This window comes from Heterocephalus glaber, unplaced genomic scaffold (assembly GCF_053883595.1).
Source record: "Heterocephalus glaber isolate CG9 unplaced genomic scaffold, H.glaber_assembly_v1.0 deba00000594, whole genome shotgun sequence".
NCBI classification, from domain to species: Eukaryota; Metazoa; Chordata; class Mammalia; order Rodentia; family Bathyergidae; genus Heterocephalus; species Heterocephalus glaber.
Genome location: NW_028258151.1, coordinates 23,036,442 through 23,064,089, shown reverse-complemented (window position 1 = coordinate 23,064,089; position 27,648 = coordinate 23,036,442). Strand labels below are relative to the sequence as shown.

At 50.4% G+C, this 27,648-nt stretch overlaps 1 protein-coding gene across 2 annotated transcripts in view; it reads left to right on the top strand.

Annotated features, from left to right (window-relative positions):
- Positions 1-27,648, top strand: part of Abtb2 (ankyrin repeat and BTB domain containing 2) — a 165,940-nt gene that overhangs the window by 108,424 nt on the left and 29,868 nt on the right. Inside the window, exons 2-3 of one of the 2 annotated variants that reach the window (XM_004852061.4) lie at positions 16,605-16,751; positions 21,317-21,530. In XM_004852061.4, the coding sequence (XP_004852118.2) occupies positions 16,605-16,751; positions 21,317-21,530 (361 nt within the window). The remainder of the gene's footprint in view (positions 1-16,604; positions 16,752-21,316; positions 21,531-27,648) is intronic. The other variant, XM_021264377.2, reaches the window with a different exon arrangement.

Sequence of the window (27,648 nt, the reverse complement as noted above, 5' to 3'; positions counted from 1 at the left end):
ACTTTTCAGCCCTGAGCTGCTAGAGGGGCAGCTCCATGAAGAAAAGTGCCTGGGGAGAGAGGCTGGCAGAGTGGGGAGCCAGCGGTGTAGGGGCCACCGTCAGGGCATTTCAGTGTCCAGGAAAGGTTAGTTGGATTCTCGGACCGTGTTGGGACAGCACCTGTACAGCACAGCCCTGCACTGCGCGTGGGGTCCTGGTGCTTGGATTTGAGCAGGAGCGAGCAGACTGCAAGGGGCTGGAGCCATGACACGTGAGAAGCTGTGACAGAGGTGGGGAAGGTGTCTGTGGTGGACACAAGACTAGGGGTGGACACTGCAAGAAGACAGAATTGTAAAGTTCTCTTGGGGGGATGAATTCTTGGTCACTGGGGCTGTGACCTCTCATGTTCTCTTAAACATGGGACGAAGGGGCAGCCATCAGAGCAAAGAGGAGCTGGCACGGGGCCTATGGAGAGAGCTAACTCCTTCGGCGCAGCCTGCACCTAGAGGATGGACAGCGAGGTATCTTTGGTGGTCACTTCAGCCTTGCTGACTATAGCATGTGTTCTTCTGGGTTGGTTTTTGTTTGTTTCCAGTGGGCAGTATGGTTCCTGTGTGTCAGGGACAAAGAAACTTCCTCCTGAACTCAGCCAAGTCGCCGAAAAGACATGCATTTTCTCTCACCTCCACTGACTGGCAGTTGGCCCCAGGTGGAGAAAGGGAGGTCTGCAAGGCCACAGTGGGCTTCAGCCTGTGTGTAATTTGGGGCACGCGGACTGGTCAGTGATTTGAGTAATGAGGCCGATTTCGGGGAGCAAGGCTGGCTGCCTTGTGGAATCTGCAAGGTGGGAATCAGGGAGCAGAGACCAGGCAGGGAAAACACCAGAACGGTAAGGCTTGTGCTCAGAGCAGGGGAATGGACAGCCAGCAGCCTGTGCTCATAGTGATGATTGGGGGTGGGGGGCAGCAGAGCCGGGGGCGCCCTACCAAGTAAGAAAGGCTGAGGGGAGCGGAGAGGAGAGAGCTCCACGGTGCAGCGGCCCCTCTGTCAGTGGTGCCACTCAAAGCCAGCTGTCACCGAAGGGCTCCCACCAGCGCCTCTCCCCTGGCAGCTGGCCAACCCCATTCACCCGGAGGCGCTAGGGAGCTGGTGCTGCCGAAACAGGCTGATTCACAGTTTCCACTTGGTCCTCCACAGTGTTGGTGGGCAGATCACACGCCAGCCTCGTAAACTTGCTCTCTGCTTGTCCGTGTGACGTTTACAGCCCCACGGGGAGCTGGCTTTTTAATGAGCCTAATTTGAGACTGTAAGTAGGAGTTTGTAAAACAAACAGCAAGGGGCTTCGGGCCAAAGTCCAAAGTTGCAGTTGAAGCACACAGGGTCACACATGCCTTTGCAGGAAGGCGGGGACTCCTCAGAGCCCAGGGTGGGATGAAGGTGCTCGGTCTCCCCCTGCCCCAGAGATGGGGAGGCTCAGCAGGAGGCCTTCCCACGTGGGTGGAGTGTGGAAAGCACATGGGAGTCCTGCTGTCCCATGGAGCAGCTAAGATTCCCCTGGTGCAGGCCTGTGTGTACACCCACAGCTAGAAGCCACTGTCCCCAAAGTCCTTGCCGAGCCCTAAGAGGCTCTGCGAGGGAGAGTGCATTCTCCAGAGGCACTGTGGGAAACTCCACATCTTCCTGTGGCCCTGTTCCCTCTCCAGGAGAGCTGATTGTCCAGCTAAGTTTGAGCTAGAGGGTGCCGACCTTGGTGAGGAGGCTGCACAGTCCCACGTGGGTCCCCAGGGCCTTCCTCAGCCCTAGAGCACTGGGTATGATGGGACTCAAGGACCATTGCTCCCCAGGAAGTCATGGCAGAGGTCCCTCCTGACCCCCAAAATAACAGCAGCAAGTGTTGTGAGCCTTTAGATAGGTGTATACTGCAGCCATTGAAAGTAAGGACGAAGAACAACATTTGCCACTGTGAAAAGACATCCATGAAGTATTAAGTGAGAAAGAAAGTCCTTGAAGCACATGGAGATGCACGTTCCAAAGGCTGAAGGGGTACTATACCCTAATCCCCCTAATCCCCGAGCAGGGATTATGTCAGGGCGGTAAAGTTGTGGTGGTTTTGTAGTTTCCTCTTTTTGTCTGATTTTTTAAAAACTAAACCACAAGTGAGTGGAGTTCTGCCAGCCTCCTAACAGCAGCTGAGGCTCCACCTTGAAGAGTCACCCCAAAGGGAGCACCCACTCCATCCGTCAGAGCACACTGAGGGCCAGCGTCACCGCCACATCTCAGCCTTGGCCAGAGCCACCCTGTCCTCAACAGTGGCTGAGAACCTGTCCACAGCCAGCTGGACTGGGCAGTGAACACGGAGCAGTCATTTTCACCTGCTTTGTGGAGACATGGGGACCCTGGGAATGGGAACCCCGTCTTGCTCTTGGGTCCTCCATGTGATTTCAAAAAGGATTCCGGAGCTCAAGAAATTATTTTTTGAAAACTGCTAGTTTATAGTAACTGTGCACATAATGTTTCAGAAAATCACTTTATCTTCAAGTCACGGAAAACCTGATGGTTATGAACTGAATTGTGATCCATTGAAATTCACGTGATGAAATCCTGCCCCCCATACCCCGTATCCCAGCTTGTGACCACATTTGGACACAGGGCCTTTAAGGAGGAAGTTGATGTAAAATGAGTTCACGTGGGAACTAACCCAAAATTTAAAAGAAGAGGCTGAGACACATACAAACAGAGAAAGACCCTGTAGACAGGGAGAAGATGACCAGCCGTCCATAGGCCAAGGGAGGGTCTCAGAAGAAGCCAGCCCTGCCACCATCTTCATCTCGGGGTTCTCACCCCCAGCACTCTGAGAAAACCCACTTTAGCCTGAGCCACCCACTCTGTGGCATTTTGTTTTGGTAGCGCAGCAGAGTAATAGACAAACTGGAGGTGTTTTTTTCTTGTAACAACAAGTTCGGGGGCTAGGGATGTAGCTCAGTGGTAGAGAACTTGCCCAGCTTATTCAAGGCCCTGGTTTGGATCTGCAGCATGGAGGAAAAAAGTTCAGAGACTGCCAGGTTCCTGGTGTAGTTTAGCCACTTGGTGAGACCACGAGAGACACAAGGTCTTTCTTCCTTCTGCTCTGCTGTCTTCAGTGTGTGGCTCTGCCCTTTGTGCAGTGCTTTCCCACCCACCTGCCATATTGCAGTGCCATGGGAGCGGCTCCAGCTCTGCAGTAGAGCCCTGCCTCCTTGTTACACAATGGCTGCTGCTGCACCTTCTTCAGTCGGTGCATCACAGTCCAGGCAGGAAGAAAAGCAAAAACCCTACCAGCTGGGTGTCCTGTCCTCTTTGATCAGGAAAAAGCAACATTTCCCTAAAGTCGTTAAATGATAGTGAATTGTCTGCGTGGCTGTTAGGGAGCCTGGGACTCTGTGTCTGTCAGAGCTCCTGGCATGTTGCAGAGCCATTCTAGATAAAGTTGGGGTGCCATTAGCCTGGAAGGAGAAGGGATGGCTTCAGATGTCACTGAGCTGGGGATCATGGTCCCCTTCAGGATCCTAGGAGTGGCACACAGTGAAGTCTGGGAAGGATATGGACACCTGGGAATACGTGTTCTACAGGGACCTCCTTTCAATAAGGGAGCCAGCCCCCTGCACCTCTTCTACTCCACCATCCACCTGGGCACTACAGAGTTTGCTCCCCCTTGTGATGACCATGGAGTGGTTTCTTCTCATGAAGTCTGTAAATCCCTTTGGCATCCTTTGAGTAAATGGGTGCTTTCTGAACTATGAGGTCGCACAGCGAAAGCCTGTCTTCAGGTTCTCTCCTTCTAAGCTTCTTGTACCTACTGCAAGCCCCTCCTCTGGTATTTATGCTGGTCTGTTTTAATTATTTGTCTGCGTGGTTTTCCTCTCCTCTAGAGCAAGAACCTCAAACCTTGTTCATCTCCAAGTTCTGTGCAGTTAATAGGCATGTGATGAATATTTGCATAAGTGAGTAAATGATGGGAATAGCACAGAACTAAAATTTCCCTAGACAAATAGATCAGTGGAGCAGAAAAAGGAGCCTAGAAATAGACCCACATAAACACAGTCAGCTGATCTTTGATAGAGAAGCAAAAGCAGTACAATGAAGCAACGATAGTCTTTTCAGCAGATGGTGCCGGGACAAGTGGACATCCTCATACAAGATTCTGGGGGGCTGGGGATTTAGCTCAGTGGTTCCGGCACCTGCCTCACAAGCGCAAGGTCCCAAGTTCAATCCCTGGTACCAAAAAAAAAAAGATTCTGGGCCTTACATTTCTCCCCAAATTAGCTCAAAACGAGTCACAGATCTAAATGTAAAATATAAAGCTACAAAACTTCTACGCAATAGTACAGGAGAAGGTGAGATAACCTCAGGCCTAGTGATAAGTTCTTAGTTAGAAGTGCTAAGCTGGACTTTGTTAAAATTAAAAGACTTCTCCCCTGTGAGAGCTGCCATCAATGCAAAGCCACAAAAAGGGAAAAAATATTTGCACAACACACATCTGATGGGGAACAGCTATCCAAAATATACAAAAGAACTCTTAAAACTCAACAATAAGAAAACAACTCAACTTGAAAATGGTTCAGGCCTGGAGGACGTAAGTGGTAGAGTGCTGCCTAGCAGGCAAAAGGACTGGGGTTTGATCCTCAGCACTACAAAAATTAATTAATTGTTAATCAATTCATGGGCCAAATCCCTTGTCCAATGTCTCACCGAAAAAGACATACAGATAGCAGGTGAGCATATGAAAAGGCGTTCATTGTCATTTGTCATTAAACAATCTGCAAATTCAGACACCAATGAGACAGCACTACACACCTATGAGATTGACCGAATCCAGAGCACTTCAGCTCCCAGTGCTGCAGGGATAGGGCAAGGAGAATTCTCACACATTGCTGAGAGTAGAACAGCCTCTATGGAAGACAGTTTGGCAGTTCCTTACCAAATGAAATACACTCTTAGCACACAATCGGCAATTACAGTTCTTGGTATCTGTCCACACAAGAACCTGCTCACAGGTTCATACCAGTTTTGCCCATAATCGCCAGAACATGCAGTCAAACAAATAGGTAAATGAATAAATAAACTATGGCACATCCAGCCAAATGGGGTATTCTTTAGAGCTAAAAGGAGGTAGGTATCAAGTCATGAAAATACACAGAGAAAAATGAAATGCATCTTACTAAGTGAAGGAAGCCAATCTAAAAGGGCTACGTACTCTATGATCCAGCTTATGACCTTATGGAAAAGACCAAACTGTGGAGCATGATTAAAGGATAAGTGAGTGGTGCCCAGCAGCAAGGGGCAGGGGTGAGTGGCAGAGCACAGGTGGCTTTTCGAGCAGTGAACATGCTCGGTGTGACATGATAATGTGGACACGTGTCACATACTTTTCTCCAAACCTGTGGGATGTACAACACCCATTTGTGCTGATACAACAGAGTATCTGACACTGGGTAATTTATAATGAACAGAAATTTAAGGGGCTGGGGATTTAGCTCAGTGGTTCCACCACCTGCCTCAAAAGTGCAAGGTCCCGAGTTCAATCTCCGGTACCAAAAGAAAAGGAATTTATTTCTCACAACTCTGAAGGAACTGATGAAGTGGAAGATCAAGGGACCAACATTTGCTGAGGGTCTTCTTGCTATATCATAAGGTGGCAGCAGGCATCACACAGGAGAGAGGAGAGGAGAGAGGAAAAGAGGAACTTGTCTTATTGCAGGAACCCACATCCATAACAACTAACCCGCACTGTCCATAATGGCCTTATCCATTCACAAGGACAGGACTCTCATGACCTAACCCACCTCTTAAAACTGGCATCGAGAATCACTTTTCCCACACATGAACTTTGGTGGGGGACGCAGTCAAACCATAGCAAATACAAAGAGTGAGACTTAAAGTGAACTGTGGATTTTAAGTCATGGTGCTATGTCAGCATAGGCGCATCACTTGCAGTAAATGTACCCTTTAGGTGAGGGATGTTGCCAGTGTGTGTGGGAGGGCAGAGTATGGGAAATCTCCATACCTTCGATTCAGTTTTACTATGAAGCTAAAACTGCTCTAACCAAAATAAAGCCCCTCTCTTTTTAAAATTTTTCCTCGCCTTCAGACACTTAGCCCAAAGTTAACCTTGGAATAAAGGGTCTCAGGGTTAAAGAATATGTTCTGTATGTAGGTTTGTTACCTGCCTGCTATAGCTCTTACCCATGTGCGTCCCTTAGCTGAGTTTGAAGGAGTGGAATTATCCCTGAGCTCTGGTATCCCCGACACACTTGGCACTGGGGTGTCTTTGTCCTGGCCCAGGTCGTAAGGCACATGCTATAAATGAGCCAACAAAAATGCTTCTCTCCGTTCTAAACCCCTACAGTCTGACAGATTGAAAACTGCTGTTCCGGTTGATCCTAGGACATGACCACTCTTATATGTCATCAAAAATGTTTTTCACTTTGGCCTTTAAAAAACGAGAGCCCTTAAAAATTAGTTCCAATAAACAGAACCCAAGGTCGGTCTGATCTTCCAGTGCTTAACTCCAGAGCTAACAGAAATGGGCGGCTGGTTGAGAGCCCTGGCAGCGAGTAGCCTGCCTGGGAGGGATCTGGGCCATGGATTCCACAGCAGAGCGCGTGTGGCCAGCCGCTAGTGGGGCTCTCTGGATATCACCCGCTGTCCTGGGAGTCCTGCTGCCTGATGTGGCTGCCGCAGGTGTCCAGATGACCCTGTCACCCCCCTGCCCAGAGCCCTCTGTGGGTCTTCCTGCCTGTGACAGAGTCCAAGCCATTAGACTGGAGCCTGTCATGCGCCATCTGCCCCCGCCCTGGCTCTCCCTTCTAAGGGCTCCGCAAGGCCATGTCCCACTCACTGCCTGTTTGCATACATCCCTCCAGTAAAGAGTGATCTTTACAGTTTTAAATGGTTTAAAACATATTAAGAAGCATATTTTGTGACACATGAAGATTATGTGAAATTCAAATGCCAGTATTCACAGCTTTATTCATGGGCTCAGCTACGCCCACTGGCTTCTAGTCACGGGGCACTGGCGGTCACGTGGTTGTGACAGAGACCTGTGGCCCATAGAGCCGAGAGATCTGCTCTCTGTGCTTCTGGAAACAGTTTGCCGGCCCCGGGCTTAGTAGTGGCAGGTAAGGGGCTCCAGGAGGGTGATGATCTCCATTAGCCACCCCATCCCCTGCAGCCCTCAACACACAGTCCAGGCACAACAATGTGTGTGCTCCAAGCACAACTTCGTCAAGGTACCTGAGGCCCCCAGCCTGTCCCTGTCCTTGAGCCTTCCCCGTACGGGCTTTGGAGCAGGCTATGCCCGCTTCCTGTTTAGAAGGCCCATCCAAGCCCTGCACCCACAGACTCCTCCTCCACAGCAGCCAGCTGTGTGTCCTCTTGCCAGCCCTCCTTGACTACCACACAGAGCCCTTCCTTTCCACCCCGTGCTGACTGCTGCCACCCTCTGGCTTCCTTCCCTAAACTGTAGACTCCAGAGGGTGGAGACCCTGTCCTGATCACCTTTATACCTGTCCACAGTGCAAAGCTGCTCTGCCACATTAGTTAAATGTGTAGTTTTTGTTTTTATTTTTGTTTTTGTTTTGTGTTTTGAGACAGGGTCTCACTGTATAGTGCAGGCTGGCCTCGAACTCATTATGTAGCCCAGACTGGCCTCCAACTGTGTGGTGATCCTCCTGCCTCAGCCTCTCAAGTGCTGAGATTATAGGCGTACACCACTCCCCTGGGCAGTTATTGTGGTTTTGAATACTTGAATAAATGAGTGCAGGATGAATGACCCACCTGTGGTGAGGAAATCATGTTCTCTCTTGAATGTGAACCATAGTGACCTTTAAGAAAATTAACAGGATAGTGGCCTTGGGCCATGGTTCCACCCAGTGGGATTAATACCTCTTATATAGCATCTCATGGCTTTGTCCCAACTCAGTGAGACCATTCATAAAAATATTCCTGTTTACCGTATGCTTCGTGTCAGGCTGCTCACTTACATAATCTTTTAATTCTCAATTAGGAGCTGTCATTAGGCCTGTTATACAGGTGGGCAAACTGAGGCTCAGAGAGGTGGACTAAGTAGTCCAGGGTCACACAGCTTATAAGTGGCAGAGCAGGGTTTTGAACCCTCATCTCTCTGACTCATGCTCTTAAATCATCTGGGAGTCTCACAGTCCAGCTCCTTTGGAATCGCAACCAGAGCCGAAGCAGCTTATGTTTGCCCACAGGACTCTGGGGCAGTACATTTCTGACCAATGCATTCATGTTCTATTAATAACCTCCTTGGCCCTCCGCCCTGGACCTTGTGATACTTTCAATGTTTTAGTCCCCAAGGAGTGACTCGTGTTTGTTATGGGTACTCGGGCGCTTTTCATCCCTGCCATCCAGCCCGGGCTGGCCCCTCGCCCCTTGGTGGTCTCGCTCGGCAGCCTCTCTCCCACTGCGTCCTCTTCCGTCCAGGCTGTGTGGCCCGAGGGTTTTTCCAACTCTCCCTGTCCTCAGATCCCAGGCTTTGCAGCCTGCCCTGGGCCTGTCGGGTGCTGGGAGGGCGCTGGCATGTGGCTGCAGAGCCGTCACACTGGCTCAGGGCAGCAGGGACGCAGCTAGGCCCGAGCATCAGCAGGATGTCCCCGAAAGTCCCACTGGTTGTGCAGCCTCTGGACCAGGTGAAGGGGCGGCTGAGCCTTAGTGTGACCCGAAGACCACCCCACTTCCTGGACAGCACTCAACCATCCCTGCTGAGTTTCCTCCAAGGAATTCCTTCCCCTGCTCACTTTTTTTCTCTTTTGGTAAAATCTCGGTAAAACAACTAAGCTTTCCTTTTATTTATTTTGCCTCCATGAGGTCACAGTGATTATAGTAATAATGGTTTCATTAAAGAATTCTACCATGCAAAATATTAGATGATATTAGATGACTTCCCTTCTAGGCTTTTTACAGGTAACTAGTTAACAGTGTTTGAACACTCACTTTTTTATTTAAAATTTTAATTTCTGATGAAAAACTTTGGGCTGTATTTGGAATTATGGATATTCCCTTGCTTAGAAGAAACATTCTGAAGTCAGGCATGGTGGTGCACACCTGTGACCCCAACACCAGAGAGGCTGAGATACTGAGGCCCTGTCTCAAAAAACAAAAACAGAAACAAAAGAGAGGAAGAAGAAGAAACATTCTTCCAACCTCTCTGGCTCCAATTACATGTCTCCCGCCCCAACTCCATATGACAATCATTTTTAATCTCACCCGTAAGTCACATTCATTGTAAAAAAAAAAAAAAAAAAAAAAAAAAGGTCCAAAAGGTAGTAGTTAAAAGCATTGTTATAACCCCAGAATAGAAGATTGATTCTACCCTCATCGCTAAGTTCTCCGTGTTGTTCTCAAGTGTGTGTCTTTGGCTCTCTCTGCTTTGTTTCGTTGCGGTGCCAGGGATGGAACCCGGGGCCTCATGCATGCTAGACAAGCGCTCTGCCAGCCTTGAATGTGTCTTTTAAATGCATTTCCTTTATACCAAAGTGGCTCCCTGTGGGTCAAGGACAGCATGTGACCGAGGACCGCGGTCACGGTGTACACTTTTCTTTCTTAAGAGGTGGTAGTGCCAAGCCTCACGTTTCTAGGGCCACTGGAGTTCTTGCCGTGTCACCTCAGTCCTTTCCACAGAGGCCACCCAGAATCTCCTAAAAGATATTCAAAGTAACGCACGGATCGTTTTCCACAGGAAAAAGCTCAGTAGTGCAAATGTTGCTTTTCTGCCCCATACGGCCCAGTGTTGCGACGATACTGATTTTTCCAGAGTTCACCTTTAGGTTTAATTTCCTGAAATTGAGCTGTGTGGTTACTCTGGCTTGATTCTGCTCTCTCGCAAAGAGAGAAAACAGCACTAAACAGACTGCATTTTATTGAATTTTTGATTTAAAAAAAATAAACAGCAATCCCATGATTTCTACAAGTTTGTTTTCTTACAAGCACCCTGCAGTGTGGGCCGGGGATTTAGCTCAGTGGTTTCGCTGCCTGCTGTGCAAGTGCAAGGACCCGAGTTCAATCCCCGGTACCGAAAAAAAAAAAAAAAAAAAAAAAAAGCCAGCACCTTGCAGTCATCCTCCAGGTCTACGACGGAACTGATGTTTACCTTAATGAAATAAATCACCAAAATGCCATGGAGCCAGCATCTGGGGGCCCCCAGGCTGCTTACACTGTCCGTTGGGGCCATGGAGTCTCACGGTGGCCGTGTCTCCTCCTGTGCATCCTGGTTGTGCTTGGGGCATCTCAGAACTAGAGGCACCAGTGGTGGTAGAAATCGGCAGCACCACCACCACCAGCCACCAGGAGCTCCACTGCTCGAAGCTCCAAGACTGTCATGGATACCAAAGGGATGTAAATTCTAGCCTAGCCTTCAGGGCGAGGTTTGCTTTTTACCACTGTTTTTGTAGGAGAAAGGGAGTTACTGGCAAAGAGCATGGTGCACTTCGTCACCCTTTGATCTCGCCCTGGGCCCTCCAGCCACCTGCTCCCTGTGCAGTCATTAACTGTGTGTTGTTATGTGGGTGATGAATGGTGAGCTCCTGGCCCCCCACCCGACTACCCAGAAGACCGCCTTTCACTGGCGGTGTTCTGCTAACTTAGCCAGAGGGAGGTGTTAACCAGAGCGTGGTTATTATTTGCTTTTAATTTCCTGCCCTTAGAAAGAGAAGGGGGAAAGAGAAGGCAGTGCCGAAGGGATGGTGCACAGTGCCAGAGGCGCTGTGCCCCTGGGTGTGGGTGCAGAGGGCCTGGCTGCAGCCCTGGTAGAGAGGCAGGGAGGTGCACTGGGACCTGTGTGGGCTCCTGTGTCTGAGTCCACCGCTGTCATCTTCTAGTATGGGCTTAGCCCCGTGACCCAGCCCATGTATACCCGTGCCCCTCATGGGCAAGGGGGGCACTAGACTAGTAGGGTCTTTGCTAGGGTCTTTGTTGAGGTTCACATGCTGTTTTGCCCCTTCCCCCAACCCCCCAGCTTGGAGTTAACTACTCAGAACATGCTAGCCCATCTCCATTTATTATTAATACACCATTAACACATGCTTCCCAAACTCAGTGTAGACCCTCCCCTCCCCACAAAACCCTCTTTCTCTCCCCATCCCCCAAGGTTTCCTCCTCACTGGAACTCTTGGGCATCACCTATAATGGTGCATCACATATCATCAACATGATAAGTTTGCCTGAAAGTTAGATGTGCTTTCAGTTTTTCATACCTATAGTATATGTTTTTAAAATAGGGTCGTATCCACTATGTTGCCCAAGCTGGCCTCAACTCTCCATCCTTCTGCCTCGGCCCATCAAGTAGCTTTTTTATTAGTATATGTTTGTGATACATAATAAGTCCATTCATCTTCAGGAATTGTGCATATACATACCACATCTTAATCATTTTTATTCCCCTTTCCCTCCCCATGCTCCGCCTCCTCCCATCCCCACTGATTATTCTCAATGAGTCATTTTTACATGGATGGATGGCAGCTCATCGAGCATATTTCCTTCCACTTCCGGGTTCTCCTCCTGTTTGCTTCAGCTCTCCCTTGTCTTACACATGCCCCCAATCCCTCTGAACTTAGAATGTCAGGAGGAGTACCATTCAGTGAAGCTTTTTTGTCTTTACACCCCATTTTGGTCCTTCTGAAAAATATTCATGCTTTTACTTTCCAGTACTTTGCCTCTAGGATGACTAATCTACAACTGGGCATTCAGTGGTCTGTATATAAAATTCCAGATCAGAGAGTGGAAACACTTAAAAAAAGAGAGAGGGTTGGATTAAGTGGCCCATTTGGAAACCCTTCAGTGGGCCAATACAGCCTTTATTTTCAGAAGCTTATGGACTGAACTCCACCCAAGCCTCCAGCTGTTAAGAAACCGGCAGAAGAGGCTCAGCCTTGTGTGTTTCCTCACAAGGGCAGTAAAAGAGTAATCCTCAGCATCCTGGCTTCCATGTCAAAGAAGCGGGACAGACGGTGGCTTGGCTGCTTCAGCAGAGGCCCTGTAGATCTGGTGGGGCCTCAGAGCAGGACAGGAGGGGCTCTCACACACAGGCTTGCAAGGTGTCTGGACCCACTGGAGTCATTTGCCTCAGAAAGAACATTTACAAGTCTGAGGAGGGTGCTGGTAATGGGTTGTTGGGTCAGGAGGACAGTTATGTCACAGCCCTGATAGCTTTTTGATGAATGGTCAAAAGCTGAACTACAAACTTATCCAGCTTTGCGCAGAAAGGACATCTTTACATTTACAGCATGTGTGTGTTTGTGGAAGGAGAGGTGTTGTTATAACTGGGAGGGAGGGAAATTAGACCATGGGAAATAGCAATAGCAAGGTCCATTTGTTCCCACTGTTGACAGTTCAGAAGTTAAATCAGGGAATGATTGGCAGGGAAAGGCTTGAAAGGCCCCTTAGTCTACAGCACACACAGGTCAGTGGAAGTTAGAGTCTGGCACTAGACAGGGCTTGAGACGACATGGAGTTGATACCCATGTTGTACAGAGATGAAACTCCCATCAATGCCTTTGTACTGGATCCCGGTTTGTCACCCCATGTGCAGCCCATCTGCTTTGGCTTGGAGCTTGCTTGGAGGAGACACCACCTCTACAAACAGAACCTGGGAAAAAAATTCCTGGCTGGTAACCATGGAAGAGCAGGCAAGGCTCCCACCTGCCTCAATGGTGCCCCCTCTGGACACCAGTGGAGAATCACCTGGGAGGAACTTTGGTTGCACCGGGGTCTCCAGCCCAAGGATCAGAGTAGAGCTCAGTGACCAACGTTTGGAACACAGCTAGGAAGAACAAGCATGTGGTGCCCTAGGCCTCATAACTCTCAGTATCCTGAGAGGTGCTGGGAATTTTCCTGTTTACTGGCAGAATTCTTTTTTCCTCCCTAAATTTCAGAGAAGGAAAGAAAGATGCTATCTATTCTGTTCTCATCTGTGCAAAGGCATTTGGATTTCTTCACGAGCACAATGAGAAGTCGTGAAAGTACAAAGTCAGAGGAGGTGTGACCAGAACAGGGGACAGCAGCAGGGCTTTTGGGAGATGGAAGCCGCCAGGCTTAGTGGCTGGCTGGGGGTGGGGAGGAGGAGAAGCGCATAAGGATGACTCACTCTTGCTGGGCAATGGGTGGATGCATGCTGTACTCAGACAGCGGACGGTGGAAGAGGAGGTGGCTTTGAGAAACTGGATAATGAGTTCTAAGGGTTGGGCAACCAGTATGAGAAGAATTGAGCGGTGATGGTTATGGCTCTGTGTATCGATGGGGAAATGCAGAGGCTTCACATTCCATCAGAAGCAGGTCGAGTGGAACTTTATCGCAACAGAAATGCTGATCTGATAGCAGAGAGAGGCAGAGGATAACGCGGTCGTGTGCACTGCTTCACACTCAGTAATTCATTTCACAGTAATGAGCTGAGATGCATGCAGACTTGCTCCATAAGTAACTCGACAGTTTAACCAGGATTGATAGGGCCGTCCTTGTTAGCTAATAAAAGGATTACAGGGAAACATTCCAACATGCCTGCTTTTGCATCATGACCGAAATAAACACACTTTACTAAGGATTTTACAAAATGGAAGAAAAGAAATGTCCTTTTTATTTTTAATTCCTTTTTCCAGAAAGGCCTGGCCCTGGGCCCATGTGGGAATTTAGGAGAAAGCAAAAAAAAAAGAAAAAATTGAGGTATTGAGAGAATTTGAAGAAAATATGTTCCGTGTTCACCAAGAAAGTACTGAGGAATGGGCGTATGTGGGACAGAGACATTTAGTATCAACATGAAGGAAATTTTCTTAAGAGCAGATTTTAAGCTCTAGAACTGCATTTGGGAACGATGGAAGGAATGAGTGAGGCAGCCTTCCATCTGTAGAGTTTTGCAGCAGCTGTAGGAGTCCTTAGCTGGAAGTACCTGCAGATGCATCAGAAGGAACATCCTGTTTCCAGGTCTGTCTTTGACTTTCTCCCACGCAAGCCTCAAGCCCACACAGAGCCCTTCTCCTCTCAAATATCCTAGGTGTTGGAAGGACAAGGTGGCCAAGTCAGAATGTCAGTTCATTGCAGGAGCTCAAGAATTAAGAGATTCAAGTTCCAGCCCCAATCAGTTTCTGGTAACCGTGTGCAAGTCACTGACCTTTGTCTTCCCTCAGTTTTCTCCTCTGTAAGATGGGTCCAAACAGTATCTCCTACAGTCCTGAGGGATTCAATGTGATAACGCATGTAATTTATTGTCACAGTGCCTGGCACATAGAAAACCCTCGGTGAAAGTCAGCAGGGACTGTTGTCAATCATGACTGCCCTGTCTCCCTTGCTAGAAGAAATTACTAAGAAAAACGTCTCCTAAAAGTAAAAAGGTACTATGCAAAAGCTGTGATGTTATCAATTACTGTTATTAATAATAGCTTCAAAATCACTTTTGCCGAAGTATTAAGTGAAAGCCCCTGTGGGTGAGGAAGGACTGGGAAACGGGAACAGTTACTAATGGGGCTGCTGGCTCTTGTTACTAGATCTATCGATCGACGTTATGTTTCTCTCTGGGAATCCTTTGACAAATCGGCTGAATTTCCTATTCCTGTGCCCTGAGTGCTGCAAATTTGATCCACATGTCCCCAGTGTTGTTTCTGTAGTTGAATAAGGGAGAAAGGAGGAGCAGGACTGGGCCAGGACTCTGGCAGCTGTTTGGGCTGAATGTGGTTTGCAGTGTGTGTTGGGATGGCCTTCTCTTTTGTTTTAATTCTTCTAATGCTCAGAGCCAGCCCTTCCTAACGTGTTTGATTACTCAGCTGTCAGGGAGGATCTCTGCTCTAGGGAACAGGGCCTTGGCAGGGGGCTGGGGGAGATCTGATCACGTGCCTTCCCACCGCCTCCCAGGCAAACAAAGCTTTGATGTGGTGTTTCGCAGAGTCAGCGCTAGCCGCTGGCCCTGCCAGGATGGTAGGGTTGCTGCCATCCAGCAGGGGTGACGGGAGGGCCAGAGAGGCAGGAAGGATGCTGCTGGGGGTGCCAGGCCTCTGCCCAAGAAAGAGAAACACACAAGGCTTGGCAGGGGTGTCCATGGGGACAGGGGCGTCCATGGGGACAGGGGCCATCATCCCACTGCTGTGGGTACAGTCACCCGCCTGAGCCACTGAACCAGGGCAGCCATGGGTGAGCCCTGGATTCTGGACTCATGAGGAGTTAAGGGTTCAGGTTCTAAAGCCAGCACAATCAGGGTCTGAATCCTAGCTCTACTCCTCATCTGAGCACGAAACTCACACCCTCCCAAAGTCAGGCCCCCATTTTAAAGATGGAGCTGGCGGGGCCCATCTCTGAGGGTGGTTGAAAGAATAAATGCTATCGTGTAAATAAAGCCTGTGTTCCCCACACAAAGTAAAAATAATAGCAACGGCACACAGTGGAGTGTGGCTCAGAGCACCAGGCTGGTGCAAGTGGTGCCATCTAGGAACCCTGCTGTCCTCATGGTGGCCCTGGGAGCTGGGCCTTTGATTACCTCCCAACAACAGATAGATATGGACTGGTGCAGAGAGGGCTGAGAATCCCACCTGAGACCACACTGCTGGTCAAGTGACAGTCCCGGGGCTACACATGTCGGCTGTCCCCCTCCAGGGCCCTGTCCCAACCACTTGGCTGCTCTCTCCTTGCAGTGCCACTGTCCTTTTCACATCGCATGGGGGTAGCACAGGGCAGCCCGACCCAGACTTGGCTACATCTCAAGGGTTCTCCAGGTGTCTCAAGAAATTTTAGATTCCCCCCCCCCAAAAAATGACTGGCTAAATTCCTGAGAATTTGGTACTGTCAGGTACATTTGGCCAGAGAAAACAGCAGTTACTGAAAGCCGGGAATCCCTGTTCTAGAATCCCTGCAACTAGAACTCTGTGACCACATGCTCTTAAAGAGCAACACGTCATTTTAAACTCCTGCTTTTGCTTTTCTGGGGCTTTCTGAGAAACCACACAGCTCATCCTTGTCAGAGGGTTTTGCAGGCTGTCGCCCCTGGGATAGATTCTGACAGCTCTGCTAGCTGTTGAAGTGCTAATGAGAAATGCTAATTGGACTTGGCCTGGGCTGGGATGCCTGGCTTTCTTGGAGTGGAAAAGGCAGTGTCCCCTCCCAGTGGCACCCCCCCCAGCCCCTTCTGAGCTTGAAGAAGAAAGACAACATGGAGAAGCGAGAGGACTTTGCAGGCGTCTCTGGCCTCTGGGTGGGCAGGGTGGGCAGGGTGGGCCCTCGCCTCCAACTCAGCCGCCCCTGCACACGTGGCCACAAAGCCAGGCCTCACTGTCACCTAAGCACAGTGCCACTCAAGCACACTGCGAATACTCAGTGAGTGGCCCTCGAGCCTGCCAGGCCCGCTCCCTGGGCAACTCCAAGAAATGACAGTCTCTGCTGAGTGCAGACCACAGCCGAGAGCGGCCACTTCCCGATCTGCCCCCGCATCACCAGGCACAGTGAAAACGTCCTCATCCTCCAGGGTCGTGGCGATTCAGTCCTGTGCCCTGCTCTGTCCAGGGAGGGAAAAGGGCCGAGCCTGCCACGTGGCTGTGGCCCATGGAGCTTTCTCGGCCTCCTGAGGTGACCTCTCCACCTTGCTTCCCCACAGGCGTCCTCTCCCTCCCTGCATACTTCAGTCCCTACAATGGCGGGTCCCTGGGCCATGATGAGCGAGCCGATGCCTACGCCCAGCTGGAGCTGCGTACTCTGGAGCAGTCTCTCCTGGCCACGTGTGTGGGCAGCATCTCAGAGCTGAGTAAGTGTGGCCTCCACATCCATCCAGCAGGATGGCAGGGCTGGGGTCAGAGGGAGAAGGTAGGGAAAGACTGGCCGCCTGCTCTCCTATGGACGCTCCCTTCTAGATCTTCCAACTGCCCTCCAACCCATGACCTCCCAGCCAAGTGCTTTTCCACCCCTGGGCCTTTTCACTGACTACTCCCTCTGCCTGCTACATTTTTCCCCAGATACCCAAACACATCAATCCTTCACTCTTTCAAAGCCTCCAACCAAAGGCACTTTATCAGACAGGCCTTCCTAGGCCCTTTTATAAATGAGCTCCCAGTCTCATTCCTCTGCCTCCCCTCTGGGGATTCAGCTTTAGGCCCTGTGGAGACCAGAGAACACCACTTGGCACTTAGATATTTACTCCTTGGTTGTTTATCACCTCTCTCCTGTGGAGTAGAATGTCGCCTTTGCCTTCAGGAGGACAGAGACTTCATCTCTTCTGCCCTCTGGCTTTGTTTCCTGTGCATGGTGGCGAACACCCCCCATGCTCAGAGTCTGCATGGACACCCACGTGTGTGCGTGTGAGCTCGCATGTGTATTAGAAGGAACGAGCTCCGTCCCACCCAGTGTTTGTCTCCCGCGATTCCTGAAGACAGAGAAAGGTCTCAGAGTCAACAGGACAGGCTGGGTCACCTGCCACATCGCCCCTGTCCCTCCCTCTGAAACCAGAGGTTCTGCTACCTCTCGTGGGGGAGGGAGGAGACAGAGGCGGAGGCAGATACTGTAATTTTTCTCTCTGAGACTAAAGCACTTAATGAGGCTAGTGATACTTGGCACCAAGCACCGTGGACCTAAAAGTTTACCCTGTTTTTTACATGCATTAACTCTCTGTACCCCACCAAGGACAGCCTGCCCAGTAAGATAAGTTTCATTCTTGTATCAGGTCCAGCTGTACAGAGAGCTCAGGTCCTTATGTTTTGTTCTGTCCCTCTGTACCCATGAAAATTTTAAAGGGAAGGGATAAAAAATAAACAAAACAACTCACTTCTTTTTAAAGGCAGCCAGATGTTAGAGGCCTTTTTCGAAGACAGTGCTAAATTCCAGACTCTCGCCCGCCCGTTTTTATTTGATGGCTCATAATGAGGTTTGGAAAGACCAGAGTGAAACCCGCAGCACCTCTAATCAAGTCTTTCATGGTTAACAAGGGGGGAGGGCTTGTTTTTCTTTGCCTGGTGGGTGTTTCTGGGCCGCAGGCCAAGTTCCCTGAGCTTAGGATCAATCGATTCTCAAGAAGGAGGAAGTTGCAGAAGCCGCTTGGGGGGCGGAGCACCCACCTACACTGATCTAAGAGCCCAGCCCAGCTGGGCCAGGCTCCTCACACAGCCTGTGCAGCAGGCCCAGGGATAGAAACTAGAAAATGCAACAGAAGTGAATGTTTCAAAGAATGAAATAAGCCAGGCATGGTGGTGCATGCCTGTAATCCAGGCACTCGGGAGGCAGAGGCAGGAGGATGGCTGTGAGTTCAAGGCCAACCCGAACTACATATGGAAACCTTGTCTCAAAAACAAAAACAAGCTGGGGATTTAGCTCAGTGGTTCCGCCGCCTGCCTCACAAGCGCAAGGTCCCGAGTTCGGTCTCCGGTACCAAGAAAAAAAAAAAACCCAAGAAGAATGAAATAAGACACGTAAAATGCAAGCCCAGTTTTTAAAGTTATTATTTGATTAGATGGACATAAAATTACTCTGTCAAATTTCTATGGACTTTTTTTTTTTTTAATTCATTCTCCACTTCTGAAGTTAACTTATGAGCCAGTCAGTAACTGTGGACCTGCACCAGTTCAGCCCACACAGTCAGAGACAGTGATGCTGTGGTCCCAGCATGCACATGGGAAGTGGGGACCCCAGTTCCGGTCCTGGCTGACTCACTTGCCAGCTGTGCAGCCAGGGCAGATCACCAAACTGCTCTGAGCTCCTTTCCTCACCTGTAGAAGGGAAATACCTCCCTGCCAATGTGGAGAAAAACTGCGCCAGGTGGGGCTTAGATCGAATGAGCTGGGCACCTCCAGCACCTGCTGCCTTCAAGGGTTCCTGACCCTCTCTCTGGGGGCCTCTCAGTTCCTGGCTTCCCTTACAGGAAGCCCTGAGAAGCAGCTTCCCTTCCTTTCTTGGTTCTCTTGCCTGCATTCTGGCTAGAAATGCCCTGCCAAGGGGTTCTCCACCAGTAACAATAAAACAACAATAGAAATAATTAATGATAATGGCTTCTCCCTTGTTGAGACTTTGGAATGAAATTTCAACAAGATGCAAACTTGATAGTATCGCAGACTCTTTGATTTCTCCTCCTTGTGGTCCCATGGTCCCGCCAAATGTTATGACATTTAGACCTGCAAAGATGGAAGCCAAGTTTCAGCCTCCTGCTGTGCAACTGGCTGAGGGAGGGAGGGAGGTGGGGCAGCCAGCTGGTTGTGATGCCAGTTTCTGCCACCCAGGAGCCCAAGGGCAGGGCCAGGATTATTGCTGAGCATTTCAGGGTTCAAAACTCCTCCTATCCTGGGAAATGTGGGGCAGTGCTTAACCACAGGTCATGGTTCTAAAAGGACAAGCTCTTCATGAGGTGACTATAGGTTAAAGGACTAAGCCAGGCATAGTGCCATATGCTTGTAATCCCAGCACTCGGGAGACTGAGGCAGGAGGATCACCATGAGTTCAAGGCCAGCCTGGTCTATACAGTGAGACCCTGACTCCAAAAGAAAAGAAAAAGAGAAATAATAATAGGACACTAAAAATCTGTAATACTAGCAATATTCGCCCTTACCAAGTACTTGGTCTGTGACAAAATGAAGTTAAGTGCTTTCCAGCTATTGTTTCTTTGAATCCTCAAAATTGGTAGATACTATCATTTCCATTCTACAGATGAGGAAACTGAGGCTCTGAGAATTACATTAGGGCACACAGGCTAAAAGCAGACATCTGATTTGAAGCCACACATGTCTGACTCTGGAATCTATGCTCTGATCGATTTTCCTGGTGATTTTCAATCCTGACTGGATATTAGAATCACAGGGGGAGCTTTTACAAACTACAGATGCCAGGGTCCCGCCCCAAGTGGATGGAACCAACGTCTCTGGTAGGATCCAGGTGTCAGGAACTCACTGCCCCAGCTGTGTTGGCTCTGGGGTTAGGGGAGCCCCAGGCAGCTAAGGACTTCAGGGATGAGTGGAGCCAGAAGTACAGGGGAAGTGACTACCAGGGATGGAGGAAGGGGAAGAAAATTTTGTCCCTGCTTGGAAGCCAGACACTGTCATCACGGCCATCCTGGGACAACTTGGCAGCTAATAATCTCAAGCCAAGCCTTCCCGGAAGTTGCATTTAAAAGTTAGATGCACGTACAGCCAATTTCTTCATTCACTCCCTAGATGTTTGCCCAGTGCCTCCTATGTGGAAGACCCTGTTCTGCGCCTAAGGGACACAAGGGACTGCAGTCAGTCCCAGAGTCCCAGGAATGTGGATAATCAAAGTTAACTGGAGAGATGAATGGATTAGCTCTGTTGCACACTGAAAGGCACCTTGTCCCTGGCCAACCTGTGACCTGTTCGTTTCTGCCACTTGCAGATTAGCTGTGTCTGGAGGCTTCCTAGGAAGGAGCTGCCATGGAGGGGAGGGGCAGAGTGCGCTAGCAGAGGCGCCCCTGGCCACTCCAAGGTGCCTGCAGGTGCCCAGAGCTATTTCAGCCCATCCTTTCTCAGCATTGTGGTCTCACACAATGACGGGACGCTTCCTGTCCGGGGCTGCCGGGATGTTGAAAAGACTTGACCTACAGGAACACAACACAGGATGTGGGGGCTTGGGACCCCCCAGACTCTGACAGGATGGGCTGCAGCCCAGATCACAGTGAAGTTCATGGACTTCAGAGTCAAGGGAACCTGGGTTCAAGTGTAGACTGTCCCAGTCACTAACTGTGTGCCCACAGGTAGGTAACACAACCTGTGTGCACCTGGCTTCCCTGAGACTCAGAGAATGCCTGGGGTCAGGAGATATCTATCAGACAGGCCTCAACTTCTTCATCTGTAAAACGGGAATAATACTTGACACCCCCCCCCCCGCCCCCAGAGGTGTAAAGATCAAATTAACTCCGCTTTCTAGGGAACCAGATCCTTGACACATTAGTTGAGCGTGCCGTGGACCGTGCTGTCCAGTGTCGTGGAGGAATAGAGGTCAGAGGGAGGTGCCGCAGAGCCTGTCCACGGCTGGGAACAGAGACCAGAGAGATTCTGTAGATCACAGAGCTGGGGCCAGGCCCCTGGAGTGAGAGAGAGAGTGTGGATGTTGAAAAAGAAACCATATTAGCATAAGTTCTGGAGGAGGCCAGCCCTGAGTATTTAATTCATCTGTTAAGACAAGACTGGAGGGAATGAAAGGGAAACTAAATTGCAATTGTGCGTGTGACACTTTCCACCTCCGCCTGTAGACTGGAGGGTAAACAGTAATTAAGCCAGCAAAGGGAGCTGGTTCTCTTTAGCCACAAGCCTCGCTGGGAGAACCTGGGCTGTGAACTCAGACTCTGACTTTGGTTTTTCTCCCCCCGCCACCCCCCAGGTGACCTGGTCTCTCGCGCCATGCACCACATGCAGGGACGTCACCCTCTGTGTCCGGGCACCAGCCCTGCCCGCCAGGCCCGCCAGCCGCCACAGCCCATCACCTGGTCCCCCGACGCCCTCCACACGCTCTACTACTTCCTGCGCTGTCCACAGATGGAGTCCATGGAGAACCCCAACCTGGACCCCCCAAGAATGACCCTGAACAACGAACGGTAGGCATCTTCCCTGGGCTGAGCACCTGGTAGGGCACGGCCACAAATGTGCATTGACTGACTAAATGATGACGGACCGATAGAGTGAGAGGAGCTGTGGTGCTGGCCGCTGTGCCTGTGAGGACAGATGAAGGCCTGACCCGTGCACAGCGGGGTTTTGTTCCTTTTAAACCCAGGGCAGACGCAGCTTGGGGTAAGGAAGGTCTTGAGCCTCAGCATTGGGCTTGCCAGCTCAGCACAGAGTTGGAACTCAGCTGCCTCTTAATACAACAGGATAGAGGTAGCGGTGAGAACCGAGAGAGCTGGCACCACAGAGAGAGCGCTGAGGTTCGGCCACAGCTGTCTGCCTTTGGTGATGATGTCACCGGCATCAGGAATTGTGTCCCTGTTTGCCCCGTCCACTCATTCACAGACGAGAATGTTGGGCCCTGACAGCTCTTTGATCTGCATCAGGCCAGTGGTTGAGTACTGCAGGACCTAAGCCCAGTCCTTTCCCTTCCCAGCTGGGGATGGGGCTGCTAAGAACAAATGCACAGGTGTGGACTAAGGCGATCCAGCAAGGGCTTGGGTGGGAGATGCCTACGGGGCCACGTTGGCCTATGCACGGGAGCCTTTTTCAGTCTTCTGCCAGAGCACGTGCTTTCTGTAGCTGCCCCAAGACCATGTGTGCTGGCTCGAGCCTCACCTGGGGGCCACCACACAGCCACCCAAGGCGGAGACTGGCTGTGGGCTCAGGAGTTGTGTGCTTGAGGCCCAGGGCATGGAATGCCCCTCCCACTTGGCTTAGGAAGCCCCTTCAGCACATTTCACCTCACAGCAGGGCAGGAGAGGCAGAGGCCCAAAGGCTCTACCCATCTGGGGGGAGAAAGCAGCTAGGGCCTTGGCCAGCTGCTCTTTGTCCACGGTCGGCATTGGTGGCATCAGCCTGCTCCACGGCCAGGCCCACTTCTCCAGCTCCTCCACAGTCGCAGGACCCACAGGCAACAAGGGGGGTTCCTATACCAGAGTCCATGAAAAACAGCTCCCAGGGAATCCTGGCAACCCCAGAATCTGGGGGTCAGTGGCCTTAGGGGGTCAGGTGGCCTGGGAACAGATAACAGCTCCGTCCTTTGTGAAAGGTTCTTGGGAGCTTTGTGCGCGAGTCGAGGCCTCCCCGGCCTCCTTCCTCAGCGGTGAGTGGGGAGAGGCGGTGAGCCAGGTGGAGACACAGCCTTTGCAGGGAGAAGCGCAGCTCAGTGGTGGCCTCACACACACGCATAGTAACTGCGCCCATGACTCAGTGTTTCCGGTATGCTTGATTTCTCTGGGAGTGGGAAGGCTGACCAGGGCCTCCTGGGCCCGACTGACGAGAAGCCTAGGTGACACCGCGCAGCATCTCATGGGAGGGGAGCCCCGGGAGGGGCCCTGTGCCCCAGCTCTTTTGCTTTGTGGAGAAAGTATTGCGGTTGCAGCGGCTGGCGGGGGGCGGGGGAGGAGAAAGGGCAAGGCGGGTATGGGGCGGGTATGGGGCGGGTATGGGGCGGGGCGGGCCGTGGGGACTCGCTTCCTGTTTGGTAGGGTTCCGAAGGGTGCTGGGCCCAGACCTGGGCTCCCCAGCGGAGGCAGCTGAGCTGCTTGGCCCTGGGGCTGTGACGTGGCCCTGGGCTGTCTTGGACAGAGCAGCCTCTGGCTTTCCAAACCTGGACAGTTTAGGCCCGAGGCTCCAGCGCACAGCAGCAGCTTCTCGCCGGCCTGTGACTCTTTATCCGTGGTCCTCACAGCTGAGCGTGAGTGGTAACACACACATGTGCTTGTGTTTAGACACCTAATTGTCCCCAACCACACTGTCTGTGGCACGAGTCATCTGGTCACAAAGGTATTTTTCATGAATCATTTCAGATGAATATTAGGTTCCTAGGAAATTGGAACCACCATGGGAGTAGGGGTTCTACAGTTTTCAAATTTCTGCACTAAAAAGAGGATACCCTAAAAATACCTGGGTGAGCAGACAGCCCAGGCGCTCTCTGGTGGCCTGGTTTCTGGTTGTGGAAGCAGTTCCTGTCGTCCCTCTGAGTCACTGCTACAGGACAGGCACGGGAGGCCATGGCCCCTCATGGTCCTGCCAACCCAGCATCCTCTCCAGAAATCTGGGGAACCTTTCTCTCCTGGTGCAGGAGGTAACTGGAGTTTGCTAGGCTCCCAGAGTGCTACTGTGAGTTTGGGGTATTCCCCCCAACTCTGCCTGCTTCATCCCTTGAAGTTCCTTCTTCTGTCCCACTTCAGGACATGAGCAGTGTGTCCACCCAGTCCCACACATCTGGTTCCAGGTGTGACAATGGGCCACTGGTCCAAAGGCCTTCTGTGGGCCACTGAGGGCCGTCTGGGCCCTCTACTGCCTTGCATGTGTGGGTTAAGGACCCTGGTTGGCAACATGGGGCTGTTGGCAGTGGCACACAAGTCTATACCTCTGCTTTGAATACAGACTTCTGATTCCTGCCACTGAGGGGCTATGTGACTCCAGCCCTGTGGACAAAGCGAGCAGGAGTGCTGTTGTTGCTTCCCGCTCAGCTGCAAGCTATGGCTGCACTGTTCGTGGGGCCTGGATAGCGCTCAGGCAGGGACCCTTGCCTGGGAGCTTCCTAGGGGAGAGAGAGGCAGGAGGAGGAAGTTGCAGAAAGAGCAGAAGCTGAGAGCAGCAAGTGGGCACTGCTGTCCCTCAGTCCTGTGCCTGCAGTGAGCAGAGCACAGAGGCAGGGGCTCTGGACTCAGGTCCATGTGCCAGCCCACACCTCGGTCTCCTTCCCTGCACTGTGGGCCAAAGTGTTCCATCTGGGAGAACAAAGTGAGCTGACACATACTCTTCCTCTTCAAGGGCATTTCTACCTTCTCCTTTCCTTGTATGCCTGCAACACGTCCCACAAGAGAGCTGCCATCATGACCCCCACTGCACGGATGTGGGTGCGAGGCTGTGGGTCCCCAGCTGCTGTGTGGCTGGGCAAGGATTAAAAACCTAGGTTTCTGGCCTCAGAGCCCTTCCTGTCCCCATGCCAGGCTATGGCTTTCTGCACCGGATGCCGAGATCTGATCCCAAAGCTCTAGGGTGACTCCAGTAGCTTCTAGTCTTTAGGGCCACCTCCTCCAGGCCATCCCAGCCCCACCTGCCTCTCCTATCCCAGGATCTTGCCCTTGTCACTCTGGGAAAGCTGCACAACTGGGTTCCCGGTATCCTCCCGGGATGCCTCTCCCACTGGCATCTTGGCATCCCAGGCACCAGCTGGGCCCAAAGATCCAAAACACAGGCTTAGTCACAGCTGCTGCCTTGCAGGGAGTGTCAGTGCCGAGATCAAGCCCAGAAAGTGAAAGAACCTGCTGTCAGGGATCCAGGGAGATCGGAGGACAGCAACAACCATCTGGCTCAGGGTGCTCCTTGCTCGTTGAGCCTGGAGGCAGAGGGATGAGCCAGCCAGGCCACCACCCTGGGCAGAGGATAACTCCTCTGTCCTCGTCCTCCTGAGGAATGAGAGGAGGGCGGGAGAGGCAGGAGGCCTGCCAGCTCGCCAGCAGATGGCTGGGAGACAGTGACATCAGACTGAATGGAGGGAGACACAGCTAGAGGTGCCAAGGGCAATGTAGGAGCGGAGCTGGTCCTTACCATCAGTGGACCATCAAGGTGGCCCTGCACACAGACAGCCTCAGGAGGGACACGGGGCTGGTTTGATGCTATCCTTTGTCCCGAGTTCCTACAGAGCTCTTTTAGCTGGGGCTAGTAGGGCCTGCACTAATATCAAGGCCATGGCCTAGCTGAGACCCTGGCAGAAGGCGTGTGTGCAGCCCAGCTCTCAGCTGCCTTGTTCCAGGTCCTGTGGGCCAAGAAGGTTCCAGCGAGTATGGAAACAGAATTTGGAAAAGCTGGAGTCAGCAGTGTCAGCCCTTCGGGTCCTACCCGGTGCACCAGAAGCCCACACCTGTGGCTCCTGAGAATGCCTGAGGCACGACTTCCATGGGTCCCTGAGTTGTCCTATGGGTCTTATCCCTGCTGTCTGTTGCAGTGTGAAAGTCAATTTGTCTTTCTCAGGTCTTTGTCTTTCTCAGTTCCTCATGGGCAAAATGGTGATGATAGCAGGATGTTTCTGGTTAAAAGAAGCCATGGAGTGAGACGCTTCACTCGCTTCACTATAGATAGGCTGCCCCCCTCCTCCTCATTATTGTGATGATGGTAAACACGTTTCTGTGGTGTATTTGACCCTCAGAATAGGCCCTCTTCATTAAGATACTGTGACATTGCTTTCTATTTTTAAAACATTTTGTTACGAAAATTTCAAACATATACTAGAGAAAATAGTATAAAATAGAACCACACGTATCTACTGTCACCTGGTTTTTAACAATTGTCAGAAAAACAAGATTCCAAACCTGCAACTAACACAAGGAAAAAAGTTGTAAAGATCACAGCAGAAATTAATGAAAGTGAGACAGAAATGAACAGTACAAGGAATCAGTGAATCAAAAAGTTAGCTCTTTGAAAGGATGGGAAGGGGAAGTGAGAGAGACAAAGAGAGAGTAAAGAAGGATAAGCGAGAAGGATCGAGATGTGATATGTGATATGTATATGAACCACTTCCCCATGATGAATGTATTTACTGTGGACCACAAACATGCACTAATATAAAAGGGGTGAAACAGTTATCAACTCATAACCCTATCCACCCATTTCCTACCACTCAGATTATTTGGAAAAGAATGTGAATATCATATTTTACCTATAACTATTTAGTGTCCATTTTTAAAAGGCAAGAGTCTAAAAACAACTATAATACCATTGTCACACTTAAGCAAAATTACAATTGCTTAATATTATCAGATTTCCCGAAAGTGAGCAATTCAGAACCTCCCCCATTCCTGTCAGAAATCGTGTCCTTTGTAAATACTTTAGCATGTTTCTCTGAAAGATAAGAATGCTTTAAAAGTGACTGTAGCATGGTTATCAAACGTAAGGTAGGGAATAATTCTTATGAACATCAAATATCCCGCCGGTGCTCACATTTTGCTACATGCCTTGTTTTAAAATTTGTTTTTTTAAGAAGAGAAATAGAATTTTTAAAAAACATTCTCACAATCTCTGCAAAATGAATTTTTAAAAATAAAGTTTGTTTTTTGTCCAAGTCAGGATTCCTATTGGAAAGTCCACCTTTTTCCACTGATATCCATTGAATAGTAAGCACCCATAAATATGTAGGTCAGCAAGACGTTTCTTAAATTGTGGTTCCCAAGTGACATCTGGGAATATCAAATTCCTCATACTACTGTACAATTAATATTATTACTAATATAACCGCTGCTGTTAGTGGTAGTACAAGCACTTACGAATATAACCGCTCCCTTGGATAATAATACAACCAAGAATAGTCCTGCCATTGCAAGCACTCCTGTGGAGGCCGGGTGTAGGTGGTGTTGGAGAGCCGGGAGCCTGGAGAGCCGGCACCTGCCTGTAATCCCAGTTCAGGGAAGGCGACGCAGGTCTCGAATGTGAGACCAGCCCAGGCCACATGGTAAAACTGTCTCCAAAAAGGTTGAGGGGAGGGACAGAGCCCATTGTAAGGGCTTTACTTGTTTCTCCATTTCTATTGATCAGTGAAGAAGGGATAAAAGAGAGTTTTAAAGAATGGTTATGTGACCAATTCTCTAGCATAATGAAGCAAATAAAAACAAGACAAAAAAAAACGAGCGAAAGCCACCAGACAGTGGAAGAGGAAGAGGAAGGTGGCCGTTAGGTTCTGGCACCTACTTGAACCTGAATCCCAGCCCTGCCGCTTGGGATGTGGGTGACCTCACTTGGGTCATGTGGCTTCTTTTTGTTTCTTAACACAGGAACAGCAGTGCCAACCTCATAGGGGTGCCGTGAGATTAATTGTTAATATACACAAAGCCCGCAGAATAGTGTCAGGTTCACAGTATGGCTCAGATTTTGTCTTCATCATCACCACCGCATTCAAGGAAGTCTTGGAGAAGACTGGGGAATGGTGTCAGGGCAGACTGGGGACTTGGCTGGGCCTGAAAGGACTGCGCAGAAGACTCAGGTGGGCGGCAAAACTCCCAGAGGGACTTTTGGTTTTGTTTTGTTGGGCGGGGTTTTTTTATT